We start from the raw sequence: 19,145 nt of genomic DNA, 5'->3' as shown, positions 1-19,145 counted from the left end.
AGACCATGTTAGCAGTAACATCTCATGCATTCAACTTCCTCATCTTGAGAAGATCAGTTCACTAACATCAATGAGGCAAATCAGGTTGGACCTGCAGGATTGGGCCATTTATTCCATTTTCTTCCTCTGAGGCATAAGCAGATCAGATATCCCATAACTTCTAATACTTGCAATGCCCACTTGCCAAGAGAAGGAGGGAGTGTTGCAAGTACTGTAAAATTAATTGTCCTGTGTATGTCCTATTAAATGTTGTAGCCAAAAGATTTCTGTGTTAGGATTTCAACAGCAGTGCTCATTTTAATAATCAAACTCCTGTTAACCCTCAGTATGTTCCTTTCAGAATTATAGTTGGAGATATTTAGAAGAACATGATTCCCAAGAAGACTGGGCAGAGTTTTGTTGTAAACAATGGATCAGGCAGCTGAAGAAATGCCAAAGGATTTCAGAGGATGACCAAATCTTTGTAAATCCTGCAGCTGAACAAGCCCATCCTTCTGAACAATTTAATCCAGGTAGGTTTGCTGGAAACTCCAAAAGTGTCTATCAAGGTCTTCCTACAGGTGGGACTCCTTAGTGATTCCTGAGCCTGTTTTGGGGCTCTTTCCTATGCCTCTATGTCCAGGTCTGGACCAAGCTGAATACTTGTTAATACAAGGTTCAGCCTATCTTAGGTCAGTGGGTAGACCCAGCTAGTCCAATTCTTTCTCATAAATTTCACCCCTTACTTATGAATGCTTTTATTCCCTGATTTCTCCAAGGTGTTACAGTTGTCTCTCTCTTTGTCTTTTTATTTTACTTTTTGTATTTTTTGCCTTTTCCATAGCTATGTCCCTTAGATGTTGACACAAAAAATATATTTGTACCTCCATGGCACCTTTCACTGTGGAAAGAACCTTTTAGTAGAGCCAGAAGAAAAGGGATTACCTCAGATTTACAGGCTGGGAAGCTAAGACCCAAAGAGATAGCCTGATTTGCCTGGGGAAACACAAAAGTCAGAATAGTGGGGAAAAAACTGAACATGTATCTCCTGTCTCCCTGTAGCTTTTTTGCCATAAAGTGTATTTCTTTCCTCTGCTTATTCATTACATCTTTAAAAAGACCTAAATGCTTCTGACCATTTTTGAAAAATAGCTGAAGACAAACATCTGTAGTGAAATGAGTTTTTCTTACCGGGTAAAAGATCAAATAAACTAATTTTCTATAGGATCAGTTTGATTCTATCAAAAATGTTGGCTGCTGAGAGATGCTTTCCTTACTGTCTCACCTTTCATGCAGCACCAAGGAGCTCCCTTCTCCTCTGAGACCACTGGAGGTTTCACGTTACGTTGTTAACCTCCTTCAGATCATTTCCTCCGTGCACAATCCGAGTTACACTGACATGCAGGCATCATGTCATTCAGCCCACTTTATGCCACTTCCATCTCTCTTGTTGCTATGGGGAAAATTGATAAGGAACTAATTAGCAAATAAAATATTTGAGGCAGAACGTGAAAGCCACTACTTGGTGGGTTTGTGTGTAATAGGCAGTCACATATCAGTTGGCATTTGTCCTTACCTAACTGAGCCTCTCCCACTGCAGCTTCAGCTACATTCTGTGTAGTCAAAACATGCTCTTCCCATAGGATTCAGAGGCTTAGACATGTAACTGTATCTGACCCTGGGGAAATTTAGGGCTCTCTTGAGAACGGGGAGTTTGCTCGCTTTGGAAGTGCTTTTGCTGGCATGAAAGTGCAAAGAGCACCATCCAGTGTCTAGTCGGAGTAAATACACAACACCTCGATGTCATTGGTAAAAAAGCAGCTCTGCACTGCTCAGCTTCAAGCTACACCTCTGGAGGTGCATGGTGAGCTAAATAAAAAGAGGCTACGGTCAGTTATAGAAGGAACTTCTAAGAGAAGTCCGGCAAAGTTGTCAACGTTTCAGGAATACGTGAGACAACCTGGACAATCATGTACTTTAAAGGAGAGCTGTATTCTGAGTTGCAGCTATTTTGATGATTGAGGGAGCAAAAGACAAGCAGGGGGAAGCAGAGGAGGCAATAGATGGGGATGGTCAAGACAAGTATGCAAATTAAATCCGTGAAGGGAAGAAGCTATGGCAGAGAGAGAAAGTTGGGCCAGGTCTTTAATCCTGTGATCCTTCCCCTTTGCACAGTGGAGTCAGCAAAGAGAGGCTAGGAAGTTGCACTGGCAGCTGAGAAAATAAGGGAGAAGTGACTTCAGCTGCCACTGCCCAGACTCAACAGCCTCATATTGCCTGACAAATGTAGCTGGTCCTGGATTTGGAAAAAGATTCTGCATGGAACTGTGTAAGAGGTAGTAATTCTTGTTACATATGACTAGGGGCTTTTGGTGAGCTAGAGAGAAGGTACTAATAGGAAAATAAGGAATGCACAAGGTTAAAAATGGGCACAGGCAAAAATTAATATTATCTACAAAGAAGTGATGTCAATTTAGGTGTCCAAGGAAAAGCATGGAACTTTTCTATGGACTAATAGTTGTGCAACAATCTATTGAAACTCTAGATAAACAAGGAAGCAGGAATGTTTGGTAAAATGTGAACAGGATATTTGTTAATCAAAGATGCAGAGTGCTCCAGTTTGGCACAATGTTTGTAGTAAAATATCACTAATATATCCTCCCTAAAATCAGATTTCAGGCTGGCATAATTTAGAAATGCTGTAATCCTCTGCTGTATTCAGTGTTTCCAGGGACAATTTAGCATGTGTTTGCTCTTACTTATTTTATATTGAACTTGCAGAGCAGAACTCACTTCTTTGATTAATATTAAGCAGTGTTTTGTTTGTGCCCTGTGGCAGAAGTGCCCAGATGGAGTTTGAATAGTGAAAACATGAGAAGCTTTTAATGTTCTGTGGAGCTCTGTTAAAGTTGTCTGAATAGAACATCTGGTATGAAATCTTTGCGTAAATCAGTTTCTGCAAGTATTTGGACCTGCTCTAGGTCTGTGCTTTGTTCCAGCTTTACATTCCCTCTCTTGCTTCCCTGTTTCTAGAGCCAATGGTTTATTGCCTGGTGCAACCCATTAAAGTCCCTTTGTTGGGGCTTGGCAATTAGTTGAGCAGAAAGAGTATTAAAAATCACTTTGGCATCTGTGGTAACACTGACTTAAGAGCTCCCTGAAAGTTCTTTTATCTGTCCTCAAGGTGATGGATAAAGAAGAAAGACTGGTCATCCAGAGGCTCATGGAAGATGTTGTCTGATGTGTCTGCAGAGTAAAACCCTATTGGGCAGTTTTTGGCTGTGGGAAACCTCTCTGCCTCCTATAGGGACTCAACATGGATGCATCCATGCAAGACCTTCCTGCCAGGGGAAAGTGAATGGTGTCCCACTGCTCATCACTGGCAGATCCCACTGCCAGTCTTGCTTTATATGCCAGGAAAACTCCTGCAGAGTTGAAGAGTGAGAAGGGGAAATGGGAGCTGTTGTCATGTTCTGTGATTGGTGCCATGCAATGGATGGAAGTGCCCGTACCTCAGAGATCCACAGCCCCAGAGTTCCAAAACACATGCTCCTGCTGGGCACAGTGAGGAAGGGCAGGCTCACATGTTGCTCTCATCCATAACTGAGACAGCAGAGGCCAATCAAGGGCTGATCCATATGGACCACCTGATTTAGAGGTGTTTGAGATTAACTCATTTCACATTAGGAAGCATTTCAGCTAAGAAAGGACGAGCACACTGAGCTCCTGTTACCCTTCCTGGGACTTAGGACACTTGGCTCCTCTCCTGGGCAGGTTTTCAGATGAGTGGTGGTGTGAATCACCCAGATTTACCTGTGCAGAGACTCTGGCTCCTGCAGCTATGAGCAAAGCTATGAAAGGGAATCAAATGGGAATTCCTACGGTGCTTTCAAAATATTGCAAAACAACAGTTTCACATCTAGTAACCATGAAAAAAGCCTCACAATGTAACATTTTATGCTGTTGAGGAAACAAGATATTTTGAGTTCTATTTCTTTAAGATATCTTGCTATGTTTAAAGGGCTGATTTGCTTCTCTTTTGTCTTGTTTTCAGGCTTGATACATCAGGCAAACTTCAGTGGAGTTATTCTGGCCTCACACTGTTGGTAAGAGGAAAGAGAAGCAAGTTATTCATGTTTAATGTTATTCTGTGCCAGATGTTTTACTGGTAGAAATCCATAGCTCCACAGGCACCAATTTCTTCAGGATCTGGAATGTCTGGCCCAATTTCTTTCTCCATTCTGGACAGTCTGCGAAGGAAACTGGTTTATTTTGCAATATTGAATATTCATGCTGGGAAGTTATAAGCAAAAACAAAATAACAAGAGACAGGGTCTCTAATGAGCTTCCTGTCACATGAGGCTCTGGTTCTGTTGAAGCAGATGTGGTTGCTGACTTGTTTCCAAAATGTTTGCTGAGTGGTGATTAGATTCTGTCATATTAATGTTATGTCTCTGTGATCTCATTCAATACAAGTAGTTCTGCAAACAGTGAAATCTTATTTTCCTATGGATTTAAATCTTGGATTGTTCTTCAGCATGGATTCTCTGATGTTTAATGAGGATTGAGTTCATTTGAGTCTGTTTCTTCAATGAGGGATGAATAATCTCTCTTCTTTACTTGGCCATCTAGTTTCACAAACTTGCAGGAATTAAATATCTTGAGTATGTCAAATTTCAGTGGGGATTATGAAGCAGTTCCAGAGTTATTTTGGGCCAACTCATGCAAACAAACATGAGCATCAGTTTAATTTTCTTACAAAGGTAAGAACCAAATTTTCTAATATTTTGTCCTTATATATTACCTGCTTGATTCTTTTCTCTCTATTTGTGATCAGTCATATAAGATATGCTTTATCTGTAAAGATGTATGAAATAGGGGATTTTTTTTAGCCACATTGAATACAAATTAAAACATCATTAATTAGTACTTGTTATAGGCCACACAAGTGATTCCATTCTTTTTTAATTGTCCTTGCTGGAGCATGGGAAAGAGGTGACATGCATTTTAACTTACATGTTTGCACAGGCAAGTGCAGAGAAGGAACAGATTGTTTTTCCTGTAGAATCAGACTTCACCAGTTCTGGTTTGGAAAGGAAGGAAGGAAACCTAGAATTGAAAATGACATTTTGGGTTGCTGAGTCTTCTGCTTCTGCAGTGAGCCAAGTTCCCAATCTTTTTCATAAACAGATTGTGCTATTCAAAAATATGCTCTTTTCTCCTTGTCATCTCTCCTATCCTCCCAGTTTCCTACATTATTTGCATGTTTGCTCCAGAATTTTCTTCTTTTGATAGGAGGAAATCTTCTAATTTCCATTATGCATGTTTGTTCTTGTACCAGAAATGTTGTGTAGGTTGCTTAGTTCTTTTCTACATCACCCAACTCAACAGTGCACATGCTCTGCTGTGCCAAGTCCAGCAAAGGAGGCAGGAGTCAGGCTTCACAGCCAGCCCTTCTCTTTTTCCCCTCATATTTTAGCTCTTTAAAGAAAATCTGTTATGCATTCTCATAATATGTCCCACTAAACAAAGAAAAAGCAGTCTCAGTTCACTGATTTGTTGCACGGCCTAAGGGAGTAATGAACATGAAGGACACCATGAAAAAAGTGAGGAAATCACAGCTATTTTAGGTTGCTTGTACCAAGCAAGAGGCCTGGAATCTTTCCCTGTTCCTTCCATGCTGATCTTTCAAATGTTGATAACACCCAGTCAAGACTTCATGTAGTTCCACAGGAGTTTCCTGGGGCCTGACCTGGGAAGCTCTAAGCTTCTTCAAGTTGCCTGGTCAGGGTTCTGTACCTTCAGCAAAGCTGACTTCTCTTGCATGTCCTTCTCAGTGACAATAGAAGCTCATCTTGATTTTATTCTTTTTACTTGCCTTACACCTCTGACCTTTTCATCTTCTCTACAGTGAATAACCCTACTAACTGTTCAAACTCTCTGCTTATTTTTTACATTGGAAATGTAACTTTTGCTTCCTCTAGACTAAGAAATTGCTAAATGGCTATTACAAAACATCAACAGGATTTAAGAAAAAAGCTTCAAAAAATAATGGTTGTTTCTTTCAAACCTACTTGATATATTTTAAGTCACAAAGGGTAAAGAAAAATTACACCTATCCAATTTTCTGCATACATCTTGAGAACAGGCCTGTTAAGTAAGACAACTCTTAAATTCTCTCACTGTCTTTTATCTTCTGCAAGGTTAGTTTAGCTTTTTTAATGTAAATGAGCAATTCATTAAAAAAATTAAAAGCATGAAGAGGGAGGGCAATAATTCAAGAGGCAGAAGACGTAGATGAGACAAGAAGGCAAGTAGTAAATGAGACAAAATTCAATGTGTTCATCTTCACTTGTGCCAATGTAAAAGGTGGCATCTGTTTATGGTTAAAGAGGAGCTATCATCTGGAAACAGAACAAGAGCTGGAGATCAGGGCTCATTCATCTTCTGTTGCAAAGTAATCAGATTTCATCATGATATTTGGTAACGGCAGATTAAGCCCTTGAGTCTGAGTTGGATCCCTGAAAGGTTCCAAGAAAGATGGCAATGGAAATTTTAAACCCAGATGTTGGGACTGTGGTTGTTCTTGCTGTGGAGCTTTTCCTTTGGGAGAGCTTGTCAGCTGGAAGCAGTGTCTGTGTTGGGAAGTGGCCCAGATGTTGGTGCTCAGCTTGGACACTGGGTGCAGAGGCTGCTTCGGATTCTTGAGAAGTGAGTGATTTCTGAACAATGCTCCTCCTGGTCCCCAAGAAAACATAGCAGCAGCCAAAGATAACCAGGATGGAATCTGGCTAAACGCATCATCTTCCACATTGGTCCCTTTCCTCCTCTGAACCTCACCCTGCCCCAGGGTCTGCAGGGGGGTGTGTGGCAGGCAGCTACTGCCCAGGAATCTCCCCCATGCCTGGCAGGTTAAGATTGAAGGGATCTTACCTGTTTTCTGGCCCCTTTCAGGACTGATAGAAGGAAGCTAGACAGCCTGGATCTTGTGCCAAAGTCTTCCAAGTCTTTGTTAATTGGCAGGATGGTGGATATTGGCCAGTGGTGTCTGGGTGTAAAAGACAAGGAAATCAGACACAGTCTCAAGAGTCTGACAGGAACTGCAGATGGTTGGCAATGAATGTCCCAACTTTCTTTCTTTATTTTTTTTAAATGAACTTCAGCAAATGCTGCAGCAAAGAGCCACATAGCATGTGCTCATATGACCAGAACAGAAGTACACACACATTCCTGCTCACCACACAAGTGCTGTTAGTGATCTCTTTGCCATGTTATTCCACCTTCATACTTAATTTTGACTGTTATGCTGACTATAAGAAGATATGTCTCCCCGTGTGTCAGTTTATCTCACCTGTCCCTTCTTAAGCCATTGACCATTTTCAGCCACATCTGTGAGAATGAGAGAAGTCTCATAGTTATGAAATTCCTAAAAAAATTAATTACTATCAGTAGCCATGTCTGTGTAGAAAATAAGGAAGGAAAACCCTTCTAAGACAATTGAAAATCTACACTTGAGTAAATCCTTCAGACACAAGTTTGTTGGAAACTGGGCTTCAACAGCACTTACCATAAAATGTTTGTTGACCTGATACTACAAGGTTTTTCTGGAACTGGCAAATTAATTACTTAGTAATGGAAATTGCATGTATATCTTCTCTGGGCTCATGTTCTAGAGAACTGTAGGAGTGTCTGTAGGGATCACAACTGCCCAAATTTGTGTCATAGACCCTGTGTCTTAACAGGACACAGAAATTCCCATTTAGCTGAGTATAGAGAACAGAGTGATAAGTTTTAGCTTTTATTGCTAATGCTTTGTAAAATAACCTTTATGGTCTGCAAACTCAGACCTGGGCAGGTCAGTGTGACCTGAAATTTATTACATCACTGCCATGTTTGTACATCTTTGCAGTTCCTGGATATGAAAGAAATGAAAGGTCCAAAAGTTCAGCTTTACATTAATAGATCCAGATATACCCAATATTTAACTTCCCTGAACAAAGGAACTGCATCAAAGGTTGGCTTGTCCTGTTGCATTGTGAAGGTGTCAGCACTGTGTGCTGCAAAGCTTCATGCAATCTTAGGGGGAAAAAAAAAAAGCCAAAAAAGCCAAGTGTATGCTCAATGGAAAACAGATGGAGTTTTCCTTAGATATTACTTTTAATGATCTGCTTTAAAAGTAAAGATACACCATTCTGAGCAGAAGAATGGCCTCTTAATAGTTTTGTTTAGGTCCCAGGCTTGTTATCTTAGCTACAGATAGGATTGCAAGATCTTTGTATCATTAGGAGCTCCAGTTAAACCTGCCTACCATTATTAAAATTCCAAACAGAGCAAAACCATTTTGGGGCCTTAACAATATTTTTCCTTAAGACATATCTTTATTTAATGATTCAGTTATTATTATGGGGCTGGCAGTTGCTGAGTTTCTGGAGTATTTTCATTTAAGCTAGGTCAGAATAAAAATCCTGGAATATTCGTGGCAGGGCAGATCTTTGCTTCTTTGAGGGCCTGGTCTTCACAGTCAGTTTTGGGGTGACTCCTCCAAGTAGTCTTAGTGGCTGTGAGAGATGACCCCAGCAGTCTACAAAGCCTGAAGATCCTTCCTAAAAAGATGAACCCTATGATCTGTGCCTGTAAGTACTAAATCAACTTTTGACAAGTTAAGAACAATGCAGTCCCAGGGTTTGAGGAATAGGTGGTTGCTGCCAAACCACAATAAATGCTTTTGTCTGGAACTCATGGAACAGTAACATAGCAATGGAGGGTGTACCCTTGTCTGTTATTCCCTCTGAGCAAATTCTCAGAGACATGTTACTAGGATTCAGATTGATGTCATGGAACTAGTAGAGAAACAGGCTTTCATTTCCTTACAAAGGGAGGAAGAGACAATGGAACTCAGCAAAACATATGGCCTTTTGTTTGGTTCCTGTCTGAGAGTTATACAAGCAAAACCCAGTGCCCGTCCCCAGACAGCACTCTGAAGTGAAACTCACGTGAGAAAATGTGCTTTACCTTTCTTCTGTTATGAGTTGACAAAATTGCTTTACTTCCCCTGTGTATGTATAAACACAACCTATGTCTTCAACTGATCTACAACCAGAGAGTATGAATCAGAATCCAAAAAGTTCAAGGAAGTTTTGAGCTGATGTTTTGGTTCACTGTCAGCTCTGTAGAAAATACCTACATAAATAAGAAATACTTGCATGAGTACAAAATAAATAAGCCTCTTGTTTTTGTAAGAGAGGGCCTAGAAGGATCAAGTCCAGTAACACTGTCATGAACTACTAATTAAGCAGTGTCCTGAAACCATGTAGACTCTTTCCACTATGTTTGTTAGAAACCTTCTTCAATTTCCAGACTAGATTTATTAATGACTAGTGTGTTCACATATCTTATTGTGCCAAAGCTTTCTTCTAGTTTAGATTATACACAAAGAGAATGTGAGCCTGAATATTCTGTTTCACCTGCTTTTTGTCTCTTTCAGGAGAAAAAAAATAAGGAGCTTAAATATAAGGTCACCTTGTATTCAAGGTCGAATTGCTTCCTTCTGCAATTCAAGGGGGGAGAGGAAGAATAAGCAAAAGGAACAGCTGATGAAAAAGTGCTTTATATTTAGGTTTGTGTAACTTAGAATGGCCCAGCCTTTTAGCATCAGCATCCCTGCTCTGACAGTTGCCCTGTTATCTTGTGTCTGGGTAAATACAGTCAATTTTCTTTCTTTGTGTTATATTTACAGAAACAAATGTGTGCCCTCTGTTTCTGTGTTGCTAGAGTGAAAAAACCCAAACTTTTCTCATACAACTGTTTCTTCTTCAGCCACTCAGGTGGTCCTTTTCTGATTCAGTGTAACTTCCTGAGCATGGGTCACCAAGCCCAATTCCACCAGACTGGTGATGACAACATGAGGTAAGAGGTTTTCAGACACTGTTGTTTGTGAAGAGGACTGATTTTCTGAGGATGAATTCTCAGCAAATTCTAAGGAGGTGCCTTTACAAGGTATCTAGTTCCATAAATCTCAGTCAGTCATGAGGGAATCTTGACCTAAGTAAATAACTTCAGGTAGATTAATGCAAATATATAGACCTGAACTGGCAAGGACCTGCTTCACACACAAGAATTAGCCCCCCGGACTACTCGGGGTAGTAGCATCTGGTGTCTTTTATTCACACGTGCAATAGCATCTGTGTGTGCATGAGGAGCACTGACTGAAGCTCTGTGAGTGACTGCCAGAGTCTTTCTAGCATCTCTGGAAAAGGCAACTTCTCCACAAGGTGAACTGATCTTCAGGGGCATCTTTCCTGCACCACTCCAGTATTCCACCAGTGGAGACTTCTGGGGAACTGGTAAGAGGAAATATTCAAAGTGACCTCCAGAGCAAGATACTCCTGCTGAGAAGTTGAGTAGTTTAAGATCTGATTTTAAGAGGTCCTGAATACCTTCTAGAAGTTGCTTCCTAAAGTGTCTGCACATCAGCACCCTACATATTTTAAACTGAGCATACAAAAACCCAGCACGGATGGACACTCTTAAATGTGGTGGCCTACGTGACTTCCTCAGAGTCACTTGGCAGTTCAAGAATAGAAATAGGAACACGGGGTTTCTTATGTCTATTGTGTCCATTAGAACAATACTGCTGAGAGCAACAGAGACCAAAGGCCTGGTCTTCAAAATGTATTACTTGAAAAGAAAACTGCATATTTTTTTGGAAGGTCCAAATGTATTTAATTCGGCTTTGGTGCTACACCCAAAGTTTGGTTGTAAACAAGTATGATTTTTACCCTGGAAGCCACACATCTGGGTTGCAGTGCCTATAACTGTTTTCATCATCACAAGTAGTTACTGGCTTCATAATGGTCTGTGTGTGCAGAAAACAGCTTGCAAGAGGTAACCTGTGCAAACTCTTATTTTATCATTTAAGAGCTTAAAATGTCTTATATCACCAGGCTGCAAGATGGCCACAGCCTTTAACTCTCTATATGTGACCCTGGAGTCTGAACATTCTGCATTTCTAGCCCTGCAGAGTTCTTCTGATTCTGACCTGCTGTCTATCAAATTTCCATGTTCTTTGTCCAGATAGGTCAACTGTCCAAAGCAATGATGTACCAACTACTTTTGTGGGACATGAGGGTGAGCTTGAGTAGAGCTCACCTACAGCTCTAAACCTTTTTGTAGCTATACAGTAATACAACTTGGAGAATAATTTCTGTACATCGTAAATACAGTGATGTAAGTCTGTCAGTATTATCAATACTCAATGCCAATATTACCAGTACTCAAGTGATCAAATAATCTCCTGTTTAAATAACAGGTTTCTTTCTCACTGAACTGTTGGTGTATCCTGGAGTCTTTGGTGGCTGCATTGTGGAGACTGGATATATTTGAATTAATTAATATTTAAAATGTTATATGTCCCTGATTCCAGCCTCAGTTCCACAAACCATGGCAATGCAGGTGATCACAGAAAAGCCACTGGAGCAAATAGCCACTGAATTCCAATATGGACAAGGAACCACAGAAAGGGACAGGGAACTTGAAGACTTCCAGTTTGTGCACAGTTCATACAAAGCAGGGGCTTGGGGGTACATGGCTGCTGGCAGAATGAGAAGGGGACATGAACTGTACACTTGAAGGGAGTGAGGACACCTAGATTTGTTGGGAGGAACTGGCAGATTTCACTGCTTCTTTACCTTACATTCTTTGGGAAGGTCATCTAAAAAGCCTTTCTAAACTCCCAAGCATGGAGTTAAGGTCCTTAGGGTGGAAGAGTAAAATATAGTGCTTTTGCTGAAAAATTGCTGGTACTTTCTGCTCCTAAATTGTTCCTACTCCTAGTTAGACCTGTGGCTTGCCAACTGACTTCTGACTTGTTGCTGATTACCCCATGTTCCCAGTTTCCTGGGCAATTCCTTGCTCTCACGAGCAGAAATAGGGACAGAGCCATAGAACAGTCACTTATTAACCACATCACTTCAAGCAAACAGGACTGCACCCCCTGTCTGAGCAGCCCCTGGATGTGGCATTGTTTAAAGCTCTGCAGGTGCTCTGGTGGCCCAGGAAAGGCGGACTGGAAAGGGCAGAGACTCAGACCTTCATCTAACATCTGGCATTCTTGTACACCTCTTGTAACCTCTTGGACCCCCTAGCTGGGGGTCTCTGTTGACCTGTTTCATAAATCATTAATAATTGATACTTCTAAATACATACTTTCTCTGTGTCTTCTCCAGTAGTCAGGATTAATTTTGCATGGGTCTATGCATTTACTCTGTTCTTCAGCAGTCACAGAAATTACTCTCTTGGCCAGATTTATGAATGATGTTCCACATTTATTAGATATTCTATCAAGTCAAGTCTAGGGATCTGTCCTTGTTTCTGTCTAACAGCATTTTTCTCCTCTAATAAACAATGTGTTGCACTGTTTAGATACCTGTAATTTACACCCTTTTGTTTGTTTGTTTTTGAGTTTAAGTTCATTATTAACATTTTATATGAAGCAAGGTATTGAATTGGAAAGTTAATTGACTTTTCAACCCTGGAATCACCCAAAGACTGGTTTACATTCCAAATAAAATATCTGGTGGGTTTCACAACAGTCTCTACCAGTGCCTATTGCAATGTTGCTGTTGGGAAAAAGTGAATTTATTAAGGCAGTATATTTTAAAAATTGGCTCCAGCACCACACAGCTGGCAACAAGGAAAAAATAATGTAAGGCAGCATGTAAAAAACTTGTTCTCTAGTTAGACTGTGAATTTTCCAATAACTGCCTCCAATAGACCACCCTATGACACTGATTGCAAACATATAAAGCCTGATTGTTTCTAAAGTTATATAAATAAAATGTAGACATTGAAATGCCAACCTCCCACTATTTGCCTCCAACCTTTTCTTTTCATCTCTTGCTGCTTATTTTGCCTTTTGCTTTCCTGGTGTCTTTCCTCTCACTTTCCTTTCAGAACCCCTCTCTTTTTCTCTCAGAACTGAGCAGAGATTTTAGCTTTAATGGCAGAATAGGAGCCAGCAGACAATGAAAAGATGCCAGGGCAGCAAATTCTGTCAGTAGACCAAGCACCCAAGAAAAGAGCAGTGCAGGTTATGAGTGTGTGCACACAACTTTCACATGCCACATGCCTGGCACCAACCTGAGAAAACCAGCGTGTCAGTAATTTTGTAAAGCATAAGCCCAGCTCAGGGTGTTGTGTCACTTGTAGCCATTGGTTTTACACCTTGCTACTGTTCTGAGATCACCTTCTAATCTTTCATCTCTCATGCCTCTCTTTTAAATAAAAACAGCTTAATAATCAAAGAAAAAAAATACCTGGAGAAGTACAATATACAAATTTTGGGGGTGAAAAAGCTTTCAGACTCCAGCAAGGTTTATTGAGCCTAATGGTGTGGAAGTGCTTCAAGCAGTGCATGAAAGTAACTGAAAAGTCTCCTATCTGAAAGCAACAGCAAAAGTAATGTATTTTGAGCTGCTACAGCCAATCATACCTGTATCACTACAGTGAATCCATTGAAGGGGACTGACCACAGAAAGGGAGTTACAGTTTTTGCCTTGAGATCTGTTGGAGGTTTGAGGAGGCCTGAACAACACCTGCAGTACTGCCAAGAGCAGCCTGGGATGTTGTACCACACCCTGACCACTGTGCTGGCACAGAAACTTCCAGAGAAAACCCTGAAGAAAGCCTGACTGCACACTGTTTGAAGGCTGGGAGAAAGATGTGTAAACAACTGAGTAGGTTTTTGAGGCATCTCTTCATGTAATCTTGGAAAACAGAATATTTTCACAAGGACAGGCTACTCATTACTCAGAAAAGACCAAACTATAAAACAGGAAAAGCTGCTGAGTGATTAACCTAGGTAATTGAAAGAAATAAAGCTCTCTCCCCTGTTTCTTGAACTAAAACAGATCCAAGAACTTCCTGTTTTATGAAATACTTTCTGTAAGGGATGTTTACTAAAAGACAATGTTGGTGAGAGGACAAGGCTGTTTTAACAAATACACTTGTAAAACTGCTGCAGCTCAAATACAGCTGTGTGGCATAAATACAGAATGAAATAGAAGCTATAAAATTAAGTGCTGTGGGTCAGACATCATTCTGACAAGCCACTGATCTCCCACTTCATGAGGTGAGCTGCAGTACAAGGTGAAATGGGATGCTGCTCAGGGATTTCTTCAGTTCCTGCTCCTAGTCCCTCTGTTCTTTAAATTAGCTTTTGGAAAAAATAGTGTGTCAGTATTGATACATGCTTCAGGTTTTCATTTTTCCCTTTCTTTGGCTATTTGGGTTGATGACAAGTTTTTTAAATGTCTCTTGTTGGAGCCATTTAGTGTGAAATGTACTACAGATTCGTCAGTGTTTTTCTTAGTAAAAATTAAACAAGTTGATAAGAGTTCCACAAAACCATCATTAACGTTTCCTCTGAGAACAAAAAGGATGCATTTTTTAAATTTTTATTGCCTTAGCACTGCATGTTACCAAAAACTGTGTTACAAAAAAACGTCTTCCACAGCAAAACACACCAAGAACAGGGAAGAGTGCAAACCAAACAAACCAGAAAGTAAATTATCTATGAAACCACTTATGTTAATGCAACAGGCAACAGTAATACAAGTTTTGAAACAGCTTTTCCTGCTCTGGAGAATGCAGAACTTTTTTTTTCCTCTGTTGGAGCTCCCAACAGAGGGCAAAGTATTGCACCACACTGAGATTTCAGTTCTTTTCCTCTCAGAGACACCTAAACATTGTCCCCAACAACATGTTAATTTTGTTGGAATAGAAGAAAAACCTTGTCCTGAGAAAGACTGGAACCTACTGTATCCTGCCAAGGCAACAGCCATGAAATGTGCTCTCTTTAAATGCTGGACAGAAAGATAAGAAGAACTTGGAACATAAAAATGTGGATTCCACACCATGACTACATCTCAGATCTCTATTCCAATCAGTTTGTACTGACTTCCAAAAGCATAACTTCTCCAGGAACAGAGCTAGCATGAACACTTTACTCAGATGCTTCAACAGATCTCCACAAATCTTATGTTCTGCCAGGCTTTCTTCTCTCAGCTCTTCCACAAAAAGGGATTCTGAAATGAAGAGGTGACCCATACCTTCATCTTTTGGTTCAACATACTAAACAATACCTTCTTGTAATGAAACCAAAGTGCAGCTAAAGTTACCCAAATGCCTGGGTGTGCAGCCATCATTTTGGCTCCAACGGTCATCTGATGTCAGCACTTGTATTTTTTCTGGTTAAGTCATAAATGGAGCATTATTTTTGCTGAAATGTTTATGGGCTGGCAGATTCTCAGTGCAAGGACCTCTTCACAGGACCTCTTACAAAGTAAAAATAATCCTTTTCTTCCCCGTTCAGTATTTCTTTTAATGTCATGAGATAATTGACATCTCTTCCCTCTCTCTGCTCTCATTCATTAAGGTGATGATGCTTTTGAAGTATTTCATAAATTCCATCCGAACATCTTCAGGATCTTCCTCTAAGTTGGAATGTATTAGCTTTAGCTTGTTCAGTGGGTAAGCTTTGAAGGTAAAGAAAAAATCATTAGGCATATTTTATAAAAGAAATACTCACAATCAAGGTCATGGGACAGCTCATGCTGAAGTCAGTTGGAATTCAGTAGCACCCAATGTTTGATAGCCCAGATAACATATAACACATGAATAAGAAACATATCATAGGTTGTTAGCATGACAAGCAAGTATGACTTGTTGCTAAAATAAATCCTTCAAACATTCCTATTAAAGCTTCAAGTAGTTATTTTGCTTTTGCATTCACTTATGTAGAATCAAACAAATCAGCACTGAGGTGCAGTTTTCATATTAAAGTGATATGACATTCTTTGGTTACTTCAGATTTATGGAACGATATTGTTCTGTTAAATATTTATTAAAATATTAATCCTTATAAGAAACATGTATATCTTTGAACACTGGGACAGGCTGCCCAGAGGGAGGGTGTGTTCTCATCTGTATAAAGAGCCACAAATAATTTTATAGTATATAAGGTATATATTACTGATTTTAAGAGGAAAATTGTTAGCCTTTTATTTCAAAAGTCTTCTAATCTCTTGAGGGCTTTGGCCTCAAGTTGTGCCATGGGAGGTTTAGAAAGGGTTGCCAAGCACTGGCACAGGCTGCCCAGGGAAATGGTGCAGTCACCACCCCTGGAAGCATTGAGAAGTAATGTAGATGTGGTGCTGAGTGACATGGTTTAGCAGTGGACTTGGTAGAGTTGGGTTAATGGTTGAACCTGATTATCTTGAAGGATTTTTCCAACCAGAACGTTCCTATGATTCTTTTGCTTGACAAAATGCAGGCTTAAGTCGTCTCAAAAGTGTCAGTTAACAATAGATAAAATTCCATATAAGAAACAAACTGCTAGTGATGATGACATATGTCTACAGACATCAGGAGTTCTAATTCCTGCCTCAGCTACATACTCAAAGTCACTCAAACTTTTTTTGCCTTTTTCTCTTTTGTAAAATAAAAATATTGCTCACTTCCTGGATGACCTCTGAGATTAATTTAGTTCTGTTTTTGCAAAGTACTCCAGTATACTTTGATTGGCAGATTTAAATGAAGAATGCAAGCCATAAGGTATGAACAAATTAAAAGATGAATAGGTAACAAAAATTACAGATAAGTTTTTCACCTCCTTACCCAAGGACAGATTTTCTGTGTCCCCTGAGCTGCCTGGCTTGTGATGTGCAACCAGGAGGCACTGGTTGTCAAGCAGGGGCTGCTGCTGCACAAAACAGGAGTACCACATTTCAATTTCTTTCAGGTGACTGGGCAGCTCAGGATTGAAGATTATTATTACACCATGAGTGTCCTTCATCAGAGCTGGCCAACATGTTTCAAACCTTTCAAAACAGAGGCATAGGAAAATGGTAAGACTGTTAACTGGAAAACAGAAACATGCACTCAAACTTCCTCAAGGTTTCCTCTTCCCTCCTCAAGAACACATTTCAGTACTTTTAATATAACAGTAGTAATCTTGCCAGTGCCCTATCAGATTCCCCAATATTTTGACTTACCTGTGGTGTTAGTTGGTCCCATGGTTTGCTGATAGTTTGGTCAAATGCTTATTTAAACTTTTTCCCTAAAAACTGATCTGTCCAGTTCTCAATTGTATCGTTTGGAAATTAAGGCCTCAATCATATATAAACATTGTTTGAAGTCCACTCACCTAATAACTTCAAGGAGATAAAGGCAGTTACAGAGTGGGCCTCTGTTTTCTTTATCTGTAATGCCACTTTAGGAGCTGTGGACTTCACAGTTTTACTCAGCCCTTATCCAAAACCCAGTACAGTGTCAGCTGGGATCATGGCAGAGAATACTTGGTATCAGATGCTTTATAGAAGAAAGCATTTAAAAAAATATAATGGGGTAAAGAGACAGGAATGTTCCTCATCTCAAAAAAGATCGTTGGTTTTAGGCATTACCTATGAATATTTTGTGTAAACAGAACTAGTATGTGTAAATAAGGCCTATCTATATGTAAGTATTAGAGCATATGTAAGTTCTTGGTATTTGGTGTTTTAAAGATATTTTACAGATCCTGTGTCTTTTAACAGAACTATTCTGAATTAAGTAACCCATAGGAAGTAACTATGATGCTGCCTTACTTTTGATCACCACTGCAATCCCACAGCTCAAACCGACACCCAGATTCCTTGCTGCTACCGTTGAAGTTTGGCTTCTCATACTCCAGGATCCTGTGAAAATGAGCAGATACACGACGTAGTATCATTCTACACACACACACCCCCCAACCAGGGAGCAGGACTTTCTGAGGGGCAGGCAACTGTCAGGGCTTGGTTCAGCCGAGCTCACCTTACACCTTGCGTCGGGCTGTAGCCGCCAATCCCTTCTATGCTTTCCGAAACGAAGTTTGCCAACACCGACTTTCCCGACTGGCAGGAAGCGGGAGCAAAACACAACAGGGATTTAACGCCCCAGAGCCACCAGGAAGAGCAGAGCCGTGTTTATCTACCCGAGCACCCTGCTCTCCCTCCACGGAAGGGCCCTGTGCACGCAGGCCTGCCCGTCCCCCCCACCCCCCCCGCTCCGCCTCCAGGCCACCCTCCCCACCCGTACCCTCCGCAGAGAACCGGGACGCTCAGGGGGCAGGCCAGGGGGCACGCAGGGGCTGGGCGAGAGGCGGAGAGGGGGGACGCGCTCACCTCTCGGGGTCCCACCAGCAGCACCTTGGCCTTCAGCATGGCGGGCCGGCCGCGCGCCCGCCGCCCGTTGCCCGGCAACGCGCCCCGCGCGGCGGGGGGGAGGGGGGGGGGGGCCGCGCGGGAAAGGCGCGCTGCCATTGGCCCCGCCGCCGTCACGTGCCGCGGGGCGGCCCCGCGCGCCGCTGTCGCTCGGTCCCCTCAGGCGCGGCGGGGCCTGGGGCGGCGGGAGGGACGCGGCCTCCCCCGGGCCCTCAAGGCGGCTTTTTGAACTCGAACCTGCCGGGCCCTGAGGGCAGCCTCAGCTTTTGTGTCCAGCGGGTGGGACCGGCAGTGGAGCCTTCTGCCCGCGCTGCTTGAGGAGAGGTGTCCCCCTTGGCTTTTCTGTCGTCCGGAAGGCAAGAATCAGGCGAACAGATACTAAACACGCTTGAAACCCAAGTGCTACCCTTCCCTGAAGTTTCTTCGTGGTTTTAGTTGCAGATTCTCCTTGAATCGATGATGAAGCAAGCTCTTGAAGTTTCTTATTAAGGCTTGTTAGGGGAAGCAAGATGCTTTTCAACATTGCAGCTTCTAAGAAGAAAAACATCTGGCAGACAGATGTGCTACTTCAGAGCTGTTTAGTGCCCAGGTACAATAGCAGTTTTAGACAAGCTTTCAAACAGGGCCTCTAGGCGCTACCATAATGTAAATGTTTATTACTAGTATTACCAATAAATGTGAACCAGAATTGCTCTGCCCTCACTGAGGGGGTAGAGTCTTTTCCTTCATGCTGTGGACATCCTAGCAGTTTTACTCCTCACATAGGGCTAGTCCAGAATGCTTCCATGTGGCAGTGGCATCACACCATTCACACAGTATTTCAAACTTCAGAAAACCCTTTGTTTTTTATGCTGCCGGGACAAAGACAATGAAAAAATCGTAGTTGCTCCCAGCACTGGATTTGATTCTGCTGTATAGCAGACTGGA

General features: G+C 41.5%; 1 protein-coding gene and 1 long non-coding RNA gene across 3 annotated transcripts; one reads left to right on the top strand and one right to left on the bottom strand.

The window, feature by feature from the left end:
* The first annotated feature begins 355 nt into the window (after positions 1–355).
* On the top strand, positions 356–13,364 carry LOC127392174 (uncharacterized). Of its 2 annotated transcripts, none has more exons than XR_007891203.1 (3): positions 356–512; positions 4,034–4,085; positions 8,463–13,364. It is a non-coding gene; the product is annotated as an uncharacterized LOC127392174 (long non-coding RNA). The 2 variants fall into 2 exon arrangements; XR_007891204.1 differs by lacking the exon at positions 356–512 and adding an exon at positions 2,156–2,315.
* Positions 13,365–14,416: 1,052 nt separating this feature from the next.
* Positions 14,417–18,240, bottom strand: IFT22 (intraflagellar transport 22). The gene is made up of 5 exons (XM_051635791.1): positions 18,180–18,240; positions 17,830–17,909; positions 17,622–17,711; positions 16,654–16,856; positions 14,417–15,512 (listed from the first exon to the last, which is right to left on the bottom strand). Exons 1-5 carry the CDS (start codon positions 18,216–18,218, stop codon positions 15,364–15,366), a joined length of 561 nt encoding a protein of 186 aa, XP_051491751.1. The 5' UTR covers positions 18,219–18,240; the 3' UTR covers positions 14,417–15,363.
* Positions 18,241–19,145: the final 905 nt, after the last annotated feature.

The sequence above is a fragment of the Apus apus genome, chromosome 18 (genome assembly GCF_020740795.1).
Source record: "Apus apus isolate bApuApu2 chromosome 18, bApuApu2.pri.cur, whole genome shotgun sequence".
NCBI lineage: Eukaryota > Metazoa > Chordata > Aves > Apodiformes > Apodidae > Apus > Apus apus.
Note: the sequence above shows the minus strand (reverse complement) of the source record. Positions and strands in the feature narration are given on the sequence as shown.